This window comes from Hermetia illucens, chromosome 2 (genome assembly GCF_905115235.1).
Source record: "Hermetia illucens chromosome 2, iHerIll2.2.curated.20191125, whole genome shotgun sequence".
Taxonomy (NCBI): domain Eukaryota; kingdom Metazoa; phylum Arthropoda; class Insecta; order Diptera; family Stratiomyidae; genus Hermetia; species Hermetia illucens.
In genome coordinates, this window is record NC_051850.1 from 108,661,829 (window position 1) to 108,681,222 (window position 19,394).

The 19,394-nt window shown below is 42.4% G+C and overlaps 1 protein-coding gene across 2 annotated transcripts in view; it reads right to left on the reverse strand.

The window, feature by feature from the left end:
* Positions 1-9,249: 9,249 nt before the first annotated feature.
* LOC119649460 (cadherin-23) overlaps positions 9,250-19,394 on the reverse strand; it is an 83,013-nt gene continuing 72,868 nt past the window's right edge. For both annotated transcript variants that reach the window (XM_038051615.1, XM_038051614.1), the window contains 5 exons: positions 17,761-18,022; positions 16,091-17,696; positions 15,688-15,990; positions 9,711-10,840; positions 9,250-9,648 (listed from right to left, as the gene is read on the reverse strand). In XM_038051615.1, coding sequence (XP_037907543.1) covers positions 9,543-9,648; positions 9,711-10,840; positions 15,688-15,990; positions 16,091-17,696; positions 17,761-18,022 — 3,407 coding nt within the window. In that variant the 3' untranslated portion in view covers positions 9,250-9,542. The remainder of the gene's footprint in view (positions 9,649-9,710; positions 10,841-15,687; positions 15,991-16,090; positions 17,697-17,760; positions 18,023-19,394) is intronic.

Sequence of the window (19,394 nt, forward strand, 5' to 3'; positions counted from 1 at the left end):
GTGAAACTTTGCCGATAATAATGGAGCATATGGGCATAGGTGGTGGTCAGAGAATAGTATGGGTCCCCGGGCGAAACGTCGATTGGTATACACGATTGAGCATAAAACCTGGGAAACGCCTCCTGAAACTACAGCTATACTATCAAACCTTATCTCCAACTTCACGTGGTGGCCGCTGGGAGCTGTTTCTTAACGGAAAGCAGCAGACAGAGGAGAATGAAGACCAGTCTTCCGCGCCTAAAAACAGAACAAATTATACTAATTGGTCTTCCAGGTTGTCGGCTGGGTAGGGCTGACAACCCTACACGGAAAACAACTTGTTATGAAGCCACAACGATTTGCGCATTTTTTCATGAAACGTGCGCTCCCTGTCCAGAGAAGGAGCTGCCAAGCTAGCTGTAGCAGTGTAGCAGGAGATGCGATGGGTAAGGACCGGTTTTATGAAGAACAGCCACACTATATATTGCATTATCATATCCAGTAAACTATGTGCTCGGAGTGGGCTTCCAAGTCAGCCAAAAAATCAAACTTGCTGTCATCGGCTCTGAAAACATTAGCGAACGGCTATGCACTCGGTGCTTGGAAGGCAAATTTAGAAATATAAGCCTCATTGACGTTCATGCTCCTACAGAGGAGAATCCAGAGTTGTAGAAAGAAACTTTCTGCGAAGCGGTAGAACAAACCCTCAAAGCCTGTCCCAGATATGATATCAAAATCATTCTTGGAGTTTTTACCAGCTAATTAGGGACGGAGCGCCAATATGGATATATAGGGCGCCAATATAGACTCGGATCACTACCTCGTTAGCACAGTGCTCCAGGCTTGAATAACAACTCCACCCAGAATCCACTCTGACAATCAGATGAGAGTTAACACTGAAACCACCCACAGCACAGTCCTCTGCCATCAAATACTTCGGGGTGATGATAGACGGAAAACTCAATTTTAAACAGTACATAGAGCATACTTGCAAAAAAGCATCCACCACGAGTATGGCTCTGGCAAGGATGATGCCGAACGTAGGAGGACCGCCGCATACTTGCAGGCTGCTCATAGCCAGGATGGTGAGTTCTATCATGCTGTATGCAGTCCCAGTTTAGGGAAACGCGCTGCAGGTTTTAGGTAATGCATATAAACTTAAGGGTGTGTTCTGCCTTCAGGACCGTCTCAGACGATGCGAAGTTCGTCATCTCGGGAATGATGTCGATTGACATCCTGGCAACCGAAATGCCGAACATTTATAACACCAGAAGAAAGAGAGAGATCCATTAGCAGATGGCAACGGCGATGGGACCAGTCAGAAAAGGGTCGTTAAATTTACAGGTTGATCCATTCCATTAGGGAGTGACTGGAGAGAAAGTACGGGGAGATCAATTATAATCTCACCCAGTTTCTCACCGGCCATGGAGGATACCGTCAATACCTGTACAGGTTTAAATTGGGCACCTCACCTTATTGTCCAAACTGTGACGGGGTCCCAGAGGACGCAGCGCACGTATTCTTCCAGTGTCCTAGGTTCGTGGAAGAAAGGAGGAACCTAGAGGAAACTCTAGGTGAAGTGCTATCGCCGGAAAATTTTGTCCAGAGAATGGTAGCTTGTCAGGAAGACTGGGATGTGATCAATTCCATGATCGCAGTAATCCAGGTGTAACTGCGAAAAGCAGAAGAAGTGAGGAAGGCGGGGTAACTAACTCCGCGGGAAGATGGAAGGAGACCTAGCTAAAGTAAGCTAACTCCGCCCCGTGATGAAATACCTAAAGGTGGTTCCACGGGGTTGGAAAGGAGTCGGGGGTGGTTTTAGTGGGTAAAAATCTCACACCCTGGCGTGCCCAGGCAAGAGTCTTTTGAAGATATCCACCTGCTTAAGAAAAAGCACAGTCCTCTGCAACATCCATAAGGGGAAAATGGATGCCGCAATAACAGGAGCCAACAGAGATCCTGGAGATGAAGCATCAACAAATGGCAATCACAATCACCAGAAGAATGTTATTACTGAGACGGCTACAAACATACTTCGCCCCAGCCAAAAAGAAATCGAAACAGCTGGTTTTGCGATGAATGTAAGCTAGCCATGGAATGGAAGAATGCCGTATACCGGGTAATGCTGCATTCTCAAAGGGCGCGGACATGCGTGGAGACTTATTACGAACTCCGGCGAGCGGAGAAGTGATTTCACAAACGGAAAAGGAAGCCTTGGAGAACCAACAGGTCTGTGAACTCGAAAAGTACAGGAAGCGGCCCAGGCACGGAAGTTTTATCAATAATTCAAGAGGATGAAACCTTATACAGCTTGATGTTCATCCTACCGAGACAAAGAGAGAATTCTGATTTTCGATTTTTGGCATTTTGTTGCGATGGGTTGGAGTCTGGAGTTCCTTATTAAGGCAGGCGAAGACCAGATACCAGTTGTTGCGCCGTTGATGATGATGATGATCCTACCAGCTCGGATAGCTCCATACGCCCAGAACATCATCGGCCCATACCAAAGAGGCTCCACTCCGGGCAAATCAGCAACAAATTCGATGGAAAACTGTTGGAATCTGGACATCAGTAGCACCATCTCTTCATCGACTTTAAAGCCGCCTATGATAGCATAGCCAAGGTGAAACTGTACATGGCCATGAGGGTGTTGTAAGAAAACATGCTATTGCTTATTGTTATTCTATATTAATTTTTTTACAAGCATGCAATAGATTATTGCAATTCTGTATTAATTTCTTTTCAAATTGTTGTGTTAATTTTGTTGTGTTCTGTTGTGTTTAATTAACTCAATCAAAAGTTTAAATTTAAAAAATGTCGTGACGATTTGTCGAGATCTTCTCTATCTTTTCATAGTTGATGGCAGACTTTTTTTTCTGCCAGCTTGCTCTGCTAGGCTTGCAGGTGTCAATCTGCTGTCAACAGATAGGCGAGCCAATCAGGTGGATGAGTTTCCAGTTGTCATGAGTTGAGCTGCTTTGGAGTGGAACTCGGAAGAATCCTCGCTAAGCGACTCACATTACAGCGCCTCCACAAGAGAATTCGGTATTCCGACGAAACTGATAAAAGCTTGACTAGGCTGACCCTGAATAATGTGCGAGACCAGATAAAAGCAGCTGGATCACTTTCGAGACCATTGCACATCAACAACGGTCTAAGACAAGGGGATGCCCTATTAGTCCTATTAGTCCTCTTTAGCCTGGCCCTAGAAAAAGTGATCCGTGATGATGAGGTAAATGCGAGAGGCACCATACTTTTTAAGTCCTCCCAAATAGTGGTCAATGCTGGCGATATCGGCATCATTGGAAGGACGACCCGGGTGTACAAACTGCCTTCATCCAGCTCAGGCAGCCGTATACGGTGGCAACGTCAATCCCAGAAATGAAAGAACCAACAACATCGAATTTCACTAGTCACACGAGAGTGATAAAGATACGACACTATAACTTTGAGACTGTTAATAACTTCTCCTACTTGGGGTTGGAAATCACAACCGAAGGATGATTCAGTCCGGAAAGTCTATAAGCGCTATAAGGTAGCGCTATAACAGCTATTGGAGATATCGGATTGGTGGATCTCTATGCTAAACCGGAACGTCTGGAATTCCTTATTAAGGCAGGCCTAGATTGGATACGGTTCTTCCGCCATTGATGATGTTGGTAAATACTTTAAATACTATCAGTTCGTTTTCACATTATGAGAAAACCTGTGGAATTTCACTCGAGAAAAGACGAACTTCTTCGGATAGTATCTTCACATTTGAATTTAAGTTTCCCATGTTCATGAAATTTCTCTTGTTTTGCACATATTTCTTTCTTGGTCTTTTTGGTGGGTGGCATTATGCCTTTCCTTTTCGTGAATAATATTTATTAACCTTGCAAAAATCGATATTTCGGGAACCACTTGTTCTCTTCATCGTTGCTACAAGACTTGTTCTAGTAGACTAGTGCTCTCTTTCGACCGCAACAGTTCATTTGCTTTGCTGTGGAAATAGAATGGTCGCTATTTTCCGCAATAAAAAAAACTTTTCCCACAGATGTTTATATAACTGTTTGTATAACTGTGAACGTTCACGCATACAGTGGGCTATATCATTCTATCAGGCAGAAGTATTCTAAAACATTGGGTCGAAACGGATGGATTGAAATGCTGAACGCAGGGAAATCGCCTTGCGAAAAGTTGAAAAATGATTCAACTGTATTTGACGAAGACGATGGGGCGAAGAATAAGAATTAATAACCGATTCATTGCCGTAGAAATTACTGGTTAAAGACGGTGTGCACTCAAAAACAAGTCGGGAAACCGGAAGCTAGGCGCTTCAGGTATGATAGGTTTTTTTTTCGGGTTGTAAATTTACACGGTAAAGACAACTTTGAGCTACTGTAACTTTGGTACTAATAGTATGATTTTGATCAAACTAGGAGATAATGTCCTTCATATTATATTTTATACTACTACCAAGTTTTATAACGCTGTGATAAACTTAAGGGGGGTTTTATTCAATTTTCCCAAAAATATGGTAATATACTAGTATTAACTTAATTTGAACAGATATCGATAAGGAGAGTATTTTGAGGCCTGGGCACCATACAGAGGCAGCTTCATGATTTTTTTTAGATTTTTCGGTTGGGTAGTTTTTGAGTAAAGAAATCGTCACTTTCCACCCCTCCCACTCCCCGTCTTTTTAATAAACCTGAAAACTAAAACCGGCTTCGAAAAGTACTAATCGAGACCTTTCATTTGATACCCCAAATGACTATATTTGGTGAAATAAAATGTACACCTCCCTTTTACATGTATGGGGACCCCTCCTAAATCTCAACGTAGAAGGATATCACTCACTGCATGTCTGGTCCACAGTTCCCACCTTCTCACCAAATTTCGTGTCAATCAGTATAGCCGTTTCTAAGAAAAGTGCCTGTCACACACCGAAAAACAGACAGACAGACGGACAGACATATTATATAACAAACAAATTATATAACAACGTATTATATAACAAACGGTGGGCATCCCACTAGCAAAATGGCCAGCGGGGAGTCTCCATTGTTATCTTTTAGTGCGAGTGATCCTTTCAAGCGGAGCGCAAAATTAGTGCTATTACCGCCAGCGAATTCGGCGGGAAAACGCATGTTGGGCCATAAGAGTAGCAGCAGTGTAGTTACTGCTGAAGCCGAGGGTGACGTATTTACGAGGCTGGGATCGATGATCAATAATCTAATGGAATACGTTAACCAACGTAATAATGCACACCACGCGATTAAAGATCAGATGCGTTCAATCAGGGCAACATACTTAAAGGCCAAAGAGGACGTGAAAGCACGGGCTTTCATTGATAATAACAAAAACCAGCGAGTTGACGTACGTGGAAATCTTACGCGAGGTCAAAGCAGATGCCTCCTTGACGGATCTGAGTGCAAATGTCACGCGGATAAGACCAACATAGAAAAGCGACCTGCTGTTCGAACTTACAACTGGTGACGACGGAGGCGAAGACCTACGGGATAAAATTGAAGTATCATTAGGTGAGGCTACGGCGGTCAAAATGAGTAAGGATTCGGTGGTGATCGAATGCAAGGATTTCGATGAAGTCACTACAAAATCTGAGATCTGCGAGGCCTTGCAAACCCAATTAGGATTACAATCAGTGAGTGAGTCTAATGTACCACGACTTAGAAAAACGTACGGTGTCACGCAGATAGCGTCGATAAGTCTTCCTATCGAAGCAGTGAAAAAGGCGATTGCAGTGGGCAAAGTACGTATTGGATGGGTGGTCTGTCGGTTACGGGAACAGAGTCAGTGCATAAACGCTATAAGTGCTGGCAGGTTGGTGACATAGCGAAAGCTTGCACTAGCTCGCAAGACAGATCAAATCTGTGCCGCAAATGTAGAGAACAAGGCCATTTTGCAAAGGACTGCAACGAAATTCCCAAGTGCGTATTCTGCGTTGAAGCAAAAAATAGTGACAGCGCCCACATTGCAGGAAGCAGTAAATGTCTAGTGTGCAGAAAGTCGTTCATAAATAAGGTCAAATGAAGTTTATGCAACTCAATCTGAATCACTGTCGAGCGGCCCAAGACTTACTTTCCCCAAAGCGTATTCGAAAACAACGTCGACGTTGCCACTGTATCCGAACAATACAAAAATCAGCGGAGTATGGATAGCAGGCAAAACCAGTAAGGCGGCGATATGGAACTGCGGAAGCCAAGCTATAGTAGATGCGAAAAAACATCCAGAGGACGGGTTCACCCGTGCCAAGATCGGAGGGATATACATCTATAGCTGTTACGCAGCACCGAGCCTCACATTAGAGGAATTCACGTCATTGCTGGAGAAACTATCCTTTAATGCAACAGTACAGTAATAGCCGGCGACTTCAACGCATGGGCAGAAGAATGGGGTAACAGAGAAACTAACGCCAGAGGACGAATATTGCTGGAAACATTCTCGCGCTTGAACGTGGTACTTGCCAACTTTGGGGGAGCCAACACATTCCGGAGGGGAGAATTGCAATCCGTGGTAGACCTCACCTTCGTCAGTGATACTCTAATCAGAGACTTGCAGTGACGTGTCGGCGTCCTCATATAGACCGATATGTCTGGTCAATACCATTGGCAAACTATTTGAACGAGTAATATATAACAGACTGCTCGCTGTTGAGGAAAAGGAAGGAGGCCTTTCGGACAAACAATTCGGATTTCGTAAGGCGAAATCAACTGTCGACCCAATCAGCATGCTGACGGGTTTGGCTCAGGCTGCAATAGAAGAAGGAAAATGGTGCGTAGTAATAACCCTCGACGTGAAAAATGCGTTCAATAGTGCAAAATGGAAAACAATCATCGAGGCACTCGAAGGTCCCGAAGTACATTGTACACATTGTGGTTGAGTTTCTCCTTGGGAGAAGACTTTACTGCGAATCGGACGATGGTCTAAAAATATTCCCGACAACTTGCGGAGTGCCACAGGGTTCTGTCCTGGGTCCTTTGCTGTAGTTAGTTATGTATGATGGAGTGTTGGCCCTAAGCCTACCGGACAACGTGACAACTATTGGCTTCGCCGATGATATCGGAATAACAGTGGTTGCAAAGCACCAAGACGAGATCGAGATCTATGCAAATGAAGCGTATGGGAGATCAATTCCTGGTTGGGGAATTCTGGCCTTTCACTTGCTGAACATAAAACAGAAGTAGTTCTCATTAGCAAGAGAAGAAAGACCACAACTGTGAAAATCAAAGTTGGCGCTCAAATACTTGGGAGTAATTATTGACAGAAGCCTCAACTTCAAAATTCAACACATTGAGTATGCCGCAACTAAAGCGTCTTCCATCGCTGTAACGATCTTGAGGATACTACCGAACATTGGTGGGCCAAGTCAAAGCCGACGTCTTCTGCTCTCTAGGGTAGTCAGCTCCGTGCAACTCTGGGCAACTGTTCTGAATAACAAAGTGAACTGCCGAAAATTGGGAATGGCGTATCGGCTAAGTGCACTCCGGGTATGCAGTGCGTATCGGACATCAGCAGCATATGTACTAGCAGGGATGCTCCTCATAGACATCTTGGCGAATGAAGGCCGACGATTCTGCGACAAAACGTATGCAGCTGGAGAGTGTAGCGCATTTCGACGGCAATTATTCCGGTTTCATTATTCCGGATATTCGAAGATGGTTTGAACGAAGCCATGGGGAATTAAGCCACGAGTTAACACAATTCTTAGGTCGACATGGAGGTGATCGTGCTTATTTACATCGATTTCGTCACGACGAATCACCATGTTGCCCAAGATGTGGTAACGTGGCTGAGAATGCGGAGCATGTCATATTTGATTGCCCCAGGTTCACCGCGCACCGAACAAGAATGGAAGCGGTCGCAGACAGGCGTTTAACACCCGAAAACATTGTCGAGTTCATGCTGGAGTCAACAAATGCCTGTAATCCGGTTATAAGGGAACTGCAAGCTATTCACCAACAGCTTAGGCAAGAAGAACTACGACGAAAACAAGGAAGGGAGAGAACCATAATGAGCCGCAGTTAAAAGCTGATCCCGCCCCGCGACGCAATACTTTATAGGAGTTCCGTGGGGAGAGTGGAATGAGAAGGAGGTGGTTTTAGTGACTAGAAGTCTCACATAATTGCGTGGCAGGAGCCAGCAGTAGGTTTTGAATCTTTCCACCATGCCGAAAAAAAAAGACGGAAGGACAGACAGATACTGAACCGATTTTAATAAGGTTTTGTTTTACAAACAAAACCTTAAAAACCGAAGAAGACTTGTACTCGGGGTAATCACTTCAATCTGTTCGGCGAAAATGAAAACACTACGTTCTACTCTTCTGGTCCTTATCCTACAGAATTTAGCCTCCTGCCGGATCGCGATTGCCATTAGGTCAATACTTTTATTTTTAGAATTCCTAGCCAAAAGTATCTCGGCACGAACAAGGGCATTATCTCTAAGAATGTCGCCACTTAGCCAATTGTCAGTTCTGGAGTCACCACAAACGAAACCTCCTTGCTTACGACAGTAATTACGATGCCCACCAGGCCGATTGCCAATCTTATGAGTTGCAATAGAGATGGGGGATTTTGATTTCGCATAAACTATTCAGAAGATTATTAGCCAGAGCCAATGCTCTTCATGCTTTGACTGCCGCCGACATGTTATAAATTACGAAGATTATGGAAATTATGAGTAGGTTTACCTCAATTTTCCTAAAAATGGCGTTTTTGAAATCTTATGAAACTGCATTAGCCTTGAAAATATTCAAATGAACTTGAAGGAGAAGGAGAAGGAGAATTGAAAATAAAAAGTATGATTCCATAGTTTATGTTAGTTTTAGTTTTATATAAACTAGGTGGATCTTGGGATGGGAAATAGGGAATTAGGAGAGTAATGGAGTTGTTGAAGTGATTTAAATAGAAGAAAAGGAAGGAGTCAATACATTGCTATCAACTTTTACAAGGAAAAGATCAAAGTAATAAAAGTATTGGAATATTATATAGATTTTTTCTTGTCCAGATACTTACATATATGTCAGTCCGCAGGCTTATCACCGCAAGTAGTATAAGGAAACATTTTTACAGTAAGGTTCCTCCACTAGATGCACATTTGCTTCTGGTACATTTGGAAAAATAGGGAGAGCACTGGTACCCAAGTGTACTATTGCCGTTTTGTTAACAAATCCGTGTGCAAAAAAGGGTTTATTACTTCGCCCATGTTTTTACCGATGATCCAATTTATTTACAATTGTTATCGTGCGCAATTAAAAGTGCAGGAATCTATAATTTTGTACTAATTTTAATTTTTGACTTAACATTATTCAATTTCATTGATACAACACGAAATAAATATAATTTTGCTTAAAACTAAACAACTACGTTTAAAGATAAATGAGGATAATATTTTCCATTTGCTTTACATTCACTTATGGTATTTGTAAAAGGGTATATTATATATTGAGTATTTTTATCACAAATGCATCTTACAGCGAATCCTAGAAAGTAATATTATTTCTGAACATTAAGCGCATTTCAAAGTATATATGTATTCGCAAATTGTTTGCATCGTTGTATTTACAAAGGTCCATAAATAGGCTCCGAGAAGAAGACAGGTGCTGCAGCACCATAAGGTTCGGGAGGAACTCTCGCTATAGGTATACGTTTTGATCTCTTCTTGTACCTAGAAAACAATGGTTTAAAATTAATTTAAAAAATGGGGGAAATGGGCCAATACTTTCTTACTTTTTCGCTAAACAATAGATAGTGCACGTTGCAACCACTGCAGCAACACCTATCAATGCGGAGAGAATGACTAACCATGTCCCCGCCGATGATATAAGACTAGCAGCTACGTATTTTCGCTTCACAGAGCACGACTCCACCTGACTAACATCAAATTCACGGTAGATATCCGAAAGTTGGTTTTTCAGGTTTTCTCCGTCCATTACTTTGGTCATTTCATTCAAAGTCAAAGCCGAGCCATCCTTGAATAGTTGGAAGCAGGAACTAGTGGCACTGAAATCCAGGCTGTGATCAGCTTTCGTCAATACTTGGGTGTCGAAAACATGAAGTTCCAGTTTCAGTGGTTTCAGTTTAGCCTGAACTTTCTGCTGGAAGTCCGGAATTGCGGTTCGGACATCAGCTGGTGGTCGCGAGAAGACAAATCGCAATAAGGACTTGTCTCGGATAACGAAAACTTTGACACGATTCGTGGAAAATCGCTTAACTTTGTGTGAATTATTGGCTTTGATCAGCAATTCAAAGTATCCATCAACAAAGTCGGATAAACTACCATTGGTCCTTATTTCGGCCGTTTGATTGTTCAACGTGAAAAGTTCCTTGTAGGAATTCGGTGAAATATTGTAACGCTTATAGAACTGAGGAATGAATGTGATGTTTTCAAGTGAATAGACTACGGGCAAGGCATCAGGATCCTGGTCCTCAGCATTGATTGTGGCTATGGCGGTGTCAACTGGAACATTTATTCGAACACCGATGGCAGGATTCTTTTGAAGGAACGCTGGGAGGTGATCGTCAATATCAAGAACTTTAATTAAAACTTGAATTTCAGATAAATCCTCTTTTGTATAATCCGATCTGGAGATATCTTGAGGGTTCAAGCCATATTTAAAACATTTGACGGTTAGGATAAATTTATTGATTGTTTCCCGGTCAATTTTTTTATTAGTTCTTATGATCGCCTTATTTTCGTCCGTTCTTAACATTTCAAAGTAGCCTTCCTCGTTGCCGTCCACGAATATATAATCAATAGCACCATTTTCACCTATGTCTTCATCCACAGCTGATATGTTGCCAACAATTGTGCCGGTTGGCTCTTCTTCCGTTACTTCCATTTCGAGGGGTTCGGCGTCCTGCGAATACATATTCAAGTGTTAAATGAATTTTTTCTTAGTCGAGGAATAGCTTGTTTTTAAGGTTTTGTGTAAAACAAAACCTTATTAAAATCGATTGACTGTTTGTCTGTCTGTCTGTCGGCCGCACTTTTCTTCAAAACGACTGAATCGACCCGAACGAAATTTGGTGAACAGATGGGAACTATGAAATTCCACGCATACAGCGAGTGGCATAAATTTAGGTGAAGTTTAAAAGGGGCATACACGCAAAGGGGGATACAAAAAATTTTTCTACCGGATATAGTCGTGTAGGGTATCATATGAAAGGTCTCGAGCAGTACTTTCCACAACTGATATTAGTTTATCCGTGAATTGCACAATTCGCTAGTAAGGAGTCAAAATTTACGTACTTAAAGTGAGACAGAACCCATTTTCGGAAACTAATCAACCTGGAAATCCGAAAAAAATCAGTGTAGTGCGCTTAGATGAAATCTAGGTCTCAAAATCTGTCCTATTCCGGTATCTGCTCAAAAAAATTTACTAATAGTATATTACCAACTTTTAGAAATTGACTGAAAAAGTCCCCTTAAGTTCATCCTTGGTGCACCGACATAGAGGATAGCCTCGTGCATACACATGCTAAGTTTCAAGAAAATCCAACTATTAGTGTTAAAGTTATAGCAGTTCAAACTTATCAATTTCGTCCGAATTTACTGCATCATAAGCCATACAAATAAGATACTGACGTCATAATTAAAGAGAATAATTGACATTCGAGTGAAATATTGAAATTCCATTCATGAAGAATTTACTTCACCCCAACCGTTGTAAACATAAAACGTTATTAAAATCGGTTTACTGTCTATCTGTCTGTCTGTCTGTCCGTCACACGCATTTTTCTCGGAGACGGTTATAGCGATTGACACCAAATTTGGTAGAAAGTTGGGAACTGTGAACGCTCACGAATATAGTGAGTTACATTCTTTTACGTCGAATTTAAGAGGGGTCCCCATACATGCAAAAGGGGGGTGTAAATTTTTTTTTCATCAAATATGGTCATTTGGTATCAAATGAAAGGTATCGATCAGTACTTTTCGAAGCCGGTCTTAGTTTTCCGATTTGTTAAAAAGGTGGGGAGTGCGGGGGGTTGAAAGTGATCATTTTTTTAACGAACCCATTCCCAGAAACTACCCAACCGAAAAATCCGAAAAAATCAGGGGGCTGCCACTATATGGTGCCTAGGTTCCGAAATACCCTCCATACCGATACCTGTTCAAATAAAGTTAATAGTAGTACATTACAATAACTTTTAGTAATTGACAGGAAAACCCCCGTTAAGTTCACCCTAGAATCACAGCAGCAATAATGTAGGCTACAGCATAGAGCATGATCCTGCCGGCTTTGGTGAATATCGCACCATTACTAACAAAGTTATACTAGGTCAAAACTGCCGCTTCTCTGCAAATTCAAGACTACGTGCATGTCAGTATCACTTTAAAGTGGATATTTTCCATAATATATGCATATTTTACGTGCGACATGCTGATGGGGCAAATGCACACTCAAATCTCTTTATAAAAGAAATACGCAAAACCTTTCATACCTGAAGCGTCTGGCTTCAGGTTTCCCGACTTATTTGTATCTGTTGTAGGTTAAATTCTTCGCATTTGCTAATAATATTAAACTCAGGGCGAAAAGCGTATGAGGTTGAGGGAGGTTGAGGTTGAGGTTGGGGAAAGCCCTGTATTTCCATCAAATGATTTATTTAAATCGCTTCCTAAAAAATAGAGGACAATGGAAATTTGAGCTATGTGACACGGAGCTGTCGTGCACTCGTCACGTCTTCTTCTTTTTCTTCAGCCTTTGTCCCGTTCATAAGCGGGGTCGGTTCGTTGTGATCGGTTTCGCCATTTTATTCTATCAAATGCCTGATCAGGATGTAATCGCGAGGCCTTTAAATCCCCATCCAGCGTATCAAGCCACCGTTGTTTTGGCCGGCTTTTTGGTTGCTTACCATCGGCTGCGATGTTCAGACCAATATTTGTAAGTGCAATCTCGTTAGCGTGAATTACGTGACCACACCATCGAAAACGCCTCTCTCGCAGTTTTTCCACGATCGGTGCAAACCCATATCGATCGGGGATATTCTCTTTTAAGAAGTGATCAAAACGTGTTACGCCACTAGTGCAATGCAACATCTTCGCCCCCATTACCGTAAGACGCCGTTCATTATCTTTCATAGTCGGCCAACACTCAGAACTATAGAGAGCGGCAGACAGACCTCATTGCGGTAGATTTGGGACGTGCGCTGATACGTCGATCACAAAGGAGACTAGTTGTGGAATGGCACTTTATCCAGGTAGAGTTAATGCGTGAAGCAATTTCATTATGCAGTTCTCCATTGGTTGATAGCATTGACTCGAGATATTTAAATCGCTGGGTTCTGGCAATGGCAGTAACCTGCCCCTCGAGATATTTAAATCGCTCAGTTCTGGCAATGCAGTAACTTGCCCAGAACTGAGCAATTTAAATATCTGGGGTCAATGCTATCAGCCAATAGAGAACTACGTTATGCTCCTTAAATAGGGAAACATAAAACCTTTTATACCTGAAGCATCAAGCTTCCGGTTTCCCGACTTGTTTATTGTGTATTCGTAGTGGCCCCCGCGTTTTTCACTCAGTTTTTCAGTTGGTGTATAGTTTAAATTTAACAGCTTACCGAACTGTCCTAGTCGTGGCTTAATCCCGGAAAAACCGGAGAATGTTTTCTTTTATTACCCTACATTCAAATAAGAAGAATGGCTTTAGAGGCGAAATGTTTTCGTTCCAGAAAACTTGAATGCAGTTGTCATGGTTGGGCGGAAACAATGTATACAATCTGCGGTTGCGGGAAGCAATCGAAGAGTGATAAGAGAAGTAACTAGAATTGTATCCACTGCGCAACGTATTACTTCTCGGCGGTGCCATGGTGAGTGGACAGAAGTTAGGGGGTAGTTTTAGTAGGAAAAAATGCCTTATGTTCCTAACATATGTGCTAGTCTATCAAGCGACAGACAGTAAACATTCTTTTTTCTGTTTTTATTTTACACATAGGCCTTAATAGGTAAGAAAGTAACTCTTTCTTCAATTATTACCTAGGGAAAATTGTGGTATTTAGCTCCACTGCCTGCAGCTTGAGGCACTCAAAATTCTCAAGTCTATCATCATAGCAAGGTAGGCCAACCTGTTGATAAGCTGCGATGCCAATGCCCTGCACACGCTTTGGGGCAGTTTGACTTCATTATCAACACAAAACTATTAGTTGCACAAATGCTCCATTTTCAAACGCGGGAGGAGGAGGTCGCTGGCAAAACGCTACTAACTCAATGGACTTTTAGGATGGAGAATTAGAAAGTGTCTGCTCAGAGATCCTTTTTGGATAACGGCGGGATACATGTCGATTTGAATCTCACTGAAAAGATATCCTACACTTTTAGAGATCGTAGGAAGGTCGACTGGAGGAAGCTAGGTCAAACTATCAAGACTAAGCTCTCCCGTTGGTAACATTGGCACAACATACAAGCTGGAGTTAAGGGACGGAGCTCTGCAGAAGGCATTCAAAATTGCTTTTAGAGTCTCGTTCCCAACAAAAAAACATTGCCACCGTGGTAGAACAAACACTTATTCAATCCCAAGATCATAAACACTGGGTACCACAACTGCAAGGTAGCACTCCTGGTAGAACATAGGAAGTATCAGCGAATCTATGAAACTCAGCAACATTCTAGCTTGTAGAGAGTCTCATCTTTCCAGTGCTCTAATTGATAATGATGGATTAAGTTGTACGAATGCTGCACAGGAGTGGAGTAAAGGTAGTGGCGAATGCCGACGACTTCTGGATATTGGTGTCAGGGACAGTTCCCTTCGTTATGAGTGGAATTTAAGATGCTTGTTTTGAAAAGTGCGCCGGTGGGCAGATATTGCTGCGATCTGCAGGACTGCATGATGAATGCTCAAGATGTACTTCTACACCTCCTCTTTCCTGTAGACTTTCACTTTAAAAACGCTGTGGCGTGCAATGCAACCAGACAACGTGATTTAGAACGAAGCCCATGACTACAATAAGATTATAGACGGTGTACTTCGGAAACTCTGGGCATTTAATGGCGAAATCGTCCAGGCTGGTGCGGTACAGCAAGGACTTGCTGGACAGTCTGAGCGGCCACCCCCCCTTTGGATTTTCGGTCACGGAAGTATAAAGAAGAGCGAGCGGACTGACAAACAGACTAGGCGGGGCTATGTTGCTGACAGTCGACGCTGCGTTGGTGGTTGTGCAGAGTGGGATATATTCACACTACTTAGGTGGTGGCTCCAGAAGGGTCATCATCTACAGGAGCGATGAACCCAGTTAGCGTTGCGTTACTTCTAAGACCGTGAGTGCTGTGATAAAATCAAGGAGGCAGAGTTTAGCCGGTTCAGTTCTTCAGACCCAGGGAAGCATTCACCAAGGAAAAAAGCTATTCGACCATGAAGCTAGAGATCTCTCTGGGGTCTTCAAAGAATGGTTTACCTAGTGTTTGCAGCCTAGCTCCAGCTCGAGCTGGTCAATTGGAAAGCAAGTGCCTGAGGCTTTCTCCCACTTCTCCGTAGCTTCGACAATGCGAATTGTAGGGTATGCCATGTCTGACGGCATGGTCCCCTATAGGCCAGTGTCCGGTGCAGACCGCAGAAAGACTACCTGCACTAAGTCAAAGGGGATCTCTTAGAATAAGACCCGAACGCGGTGCATACTGACATTGTTTTTGTCCACAGACAAAAAAACCACTCCTTTCAACGTTTATCTGAAATATTAGCTAGAATTGTTTACTACAACATGATCCACTTACCACATCACGATCAAATCGAGGTTTATGGTCGTCGATATCCAAAATGTTGATATTCAGCACGCTGGTTACAGATTGACGTGGCTCTCCATTATCTGATACTTCCAATATAATTTTATAGCGATCCTTTTCTTCCCGATCCAGAAGAATCATTGTTGTTATAAGACCTGTATCTGGATCAATGCGAAATGCACTGGCATCCAAAGTATTTTCCTGGATTTTGTACGTTAACATTCCAGAAGGAGTAGAGGGGCTGTCTGGATCACTCGCGATCACTTGGAATACTGGCGAACCGATGGTAGCATTCTGAAAGTATATTTTTATGTGTGTTGATTGTTATTTTCAGTAATGTTGTGCGTTAAGTTCTAACCGATAAACACGGCACTAGTAGAATGCTAAAACTTACCTCGGAAACATTTGCGAACTGTCCAATCTTTGGTTCTATGAAATATGGAATACCATCATTAGCGCTGACATCTCCAATGAATAACATAAGACTAGCATCACTATACAAAGATGTTTGTTTTGGAACTTGACCTCCATTATCTTGCGCTCTCACAACCATTTCATAGGGATCAGATCGTCCCTTTCCTGTTAGGGGTTTCAAAACTCGTATCTCCCCAGTCACAGGGTTTAATTTAAGCAGTCCGTTAACTTCACCTTCGTTAAGAAAGTCGTATCGTATTTCTCCTCCAGGCCCGTCATCTGGATCCGTTGCGATCACCTTCGTAACAAAAGAGTCAACAGCAGCATTCTCCGGAATTACTGCTGTGAAACTTGCCTGAGAAAACTTGGGAGGATTATCGTTAATATCTAGTACATCAATAAAAAGATTAGCAGTCCCCGTTTTCGAATCGGTGGGCATTCCTGGAGCATCAACAGCTTTGACTTTCAGTTTAATTAGAGGAGTGCGCTCCCGATCAATCGTTTGATTGGGTGCGATAGTGATTTCGCCCGAAATATTATGGATTTGGAATAGATTCGCGTGTTCTCCCTGAAGTGAGTACGATACTGTGTTAAAACCAATCTTGTCGTCGTAATCGTTAAGGGTGGCGTCGAGGTCAGTGGCATGCACAGATATTATTTTCTTCGGATATTTCTCATTTTCCACTATAGTCGCTTTGTACTCAGGCTGGTCGAATATCGGGTTATTATCGTTAACGTTGATCACAGTGATATTTAGTTCAGTCTCAGAAGAGCGGCCACCATCATTGCTGTTTGCCTTAACTTTCATAGATAAATGGTTGCTTGTTAGGTTTTCGTAGTCGAGTCGTTTTCTTAACATAATTTCTCCAGTGCGGTCATTTAAATCAAAGTAGCCTCCAGAGTCAGGTCTTGTTATAACAAAGCTATTTATGGGCCTTCCTAATACAGGGTCCTCAGCTTGAAGAGTGAACACCGTAGAATCAATAGGCATCTCTTCCTTGATGCGGATGCTTATTACGGGCTTAGCACTGGTCCAGCCTTTGTTTTTAAAAACAGGGTTAGTATCTTTGAAGGATTGAACATAGATCGTCACGTCAGCCGTTGCAACTTGATGTTCCTTGTTCAAAAAAGCGTTTAAATCTGTTACTTGAACTGTTAAAATGACTACAGCAGCTAAATCGTGGTTCAGAGTTCCATTCACGGAAATCATGCCAGTGTCTTTATTAATTTTGAAAAGTGTCTTGATATTGTATGAACTTTGGCTTACAGGGACACCGGCTTTGCTCGTAGCTCTCATGGGTTCCTTAATTTTGTATTCAAGCTTTGCATCTAAGTCAGTATCGGTAGCAATAACTTGTAAGACATCCGACCCTATCTCTGATCTCTCTGATATGTAGGCAATATAATTAGTTTGGCTGAATTTGGGGGGCTTGTCATTGATGTCTTCTATCTTAACATAGACCGTCGTTGTTGCTGTTTCAGGTATTGGAAATCCTGCATCCACAGCGTTGACAATTATTTGAAAATCGTTTGGATTTGAATCCCGGTCGAGTCGAGCCTGTGGTGAAACTTTGATGAGTCCGCTTCTGTAAAGGGGGAATGGAAAGTGGAATCAGTTACATCGGTCATAAAAACAACTAGTTCACTTACTTTTCATCTATAACGAAGTTATCATTAGCACCAACAATTCTGTAGGTAAGAAGCTCATCCAGTCCATCAGGGTCGGAGGCCGATACGATTGTTACATTGTCACCAGGTTTGGCATTTTCAGGGATCGATGCTCGGTAGCTTGGAGGCCCGACAACAGGCAGTTTTTCGGTATTCCGAAAATGACCTTTGAAAACTGGTCGTTGGTTTCCAGATATGCCAACGCGTACTAGAACTCGAGTTGTATTGCTTAATGGTGGTATTCCTATAGAGCAAATTAATAATTTTTAATTATTTGTTTGAATATGAAGTGTGAAGTGTGTACAAAATTGCGAATTATTTGCTGCATTTACGTTAAATAAATTGAGGGATGTAAGGTATGGGTCTCATCCGGGAGATAATGGTAGAAAAAGAGATTCTGCTCAACAAGTACCGAGTAGTCTTAACAAACATGAAGACTGCCACCAACTTATCTGACTCGGTCTCTATGCTTTGGGTATCGGTCGCCAGCTTAGAAAATAGCGAATGTCTGCCACCGAAGCTGTCACTGGAGGAATTTCGCTATGATGTAAAAAACACTGAACAACGTAGGTTGAATAACGTCTGTATTGATCCCCCTATACCGAAATTGAAATTAATTACGAGAGTGGCAGCGTCACCAAAACCAAGTCTTTTGCGAACTTCTTTCAGGATGTTTGGAATAGCACCAAACCAAAAAACACTGGAATGTGTGTCAAATCTATTGCACGAACTAAAACCAGTAAAATTGTATTCATGTCGAACTTGAATTGAGGAGTGGTAAAAATAGAAGGTGCTGGAGACGAAAGCAGCTATTTTCCGCGGTGAGCCGGCGTCCATTCTGAAATAAGGAATCTGGATCGTTTTCTGGACAAGACGAAGTAGAGGAAGCATTTAGGAGTCGCCGACTCCAGAGGATACAAACTCACCGTAATCAACCGCACCGAGAAAACAATGGAACGTTTTTTCAATGGCAGGAAAAGAAAGATCAGGTTGATCATCTGCAGTGCACAGAGAAGGGAGGATTTGACCCTCTGTCTCAAGTAATGCCTCGAAAAGCACATTACTGGAATATGCAAAGAGAGCTGGGGACTGGGACACTTTGCGTTACAAGTGTGAACATAAAGGCAAGAGGTCTCAAGAATGGGGGCACTCTGCAGCTAACGTTGTATGCGGAAATAGGACTCGACTCATGTTAATGGAGCCATTGTAGGTTTTCAAAGGCAGAAAGTGCAGAAATCTGAGTTTGAAATGCCGTAAACTTATGAGTACAGAGGAATGGCTGGGTTTGTTATTTCGAAATAACCTTTTTTCAAACTGTGCGTGTATATGCCTGGTTTTCGTAAAAGTTTCGATGCTTTGCAGGATGAGATCAGAAATACTAAAAGGAGGGTTCTAGTTGGAGGAGAATTTCATGTCGGAAACATTAAGTGGGGCATGAGGAAGTGCTGACCACATTGCCTCCTAGTGTACCGTTACGGTCTTGAATGAAGTGCTCTAACACACTTCAAGGCCCTGATCCAACATGGATTGTTGCGCCAACGATTATTATTATTATTATGAGGAAGGGCGACGGAGAATGAAGGTCATATCGCTCATAGCTTAGGGATTTATTCCTT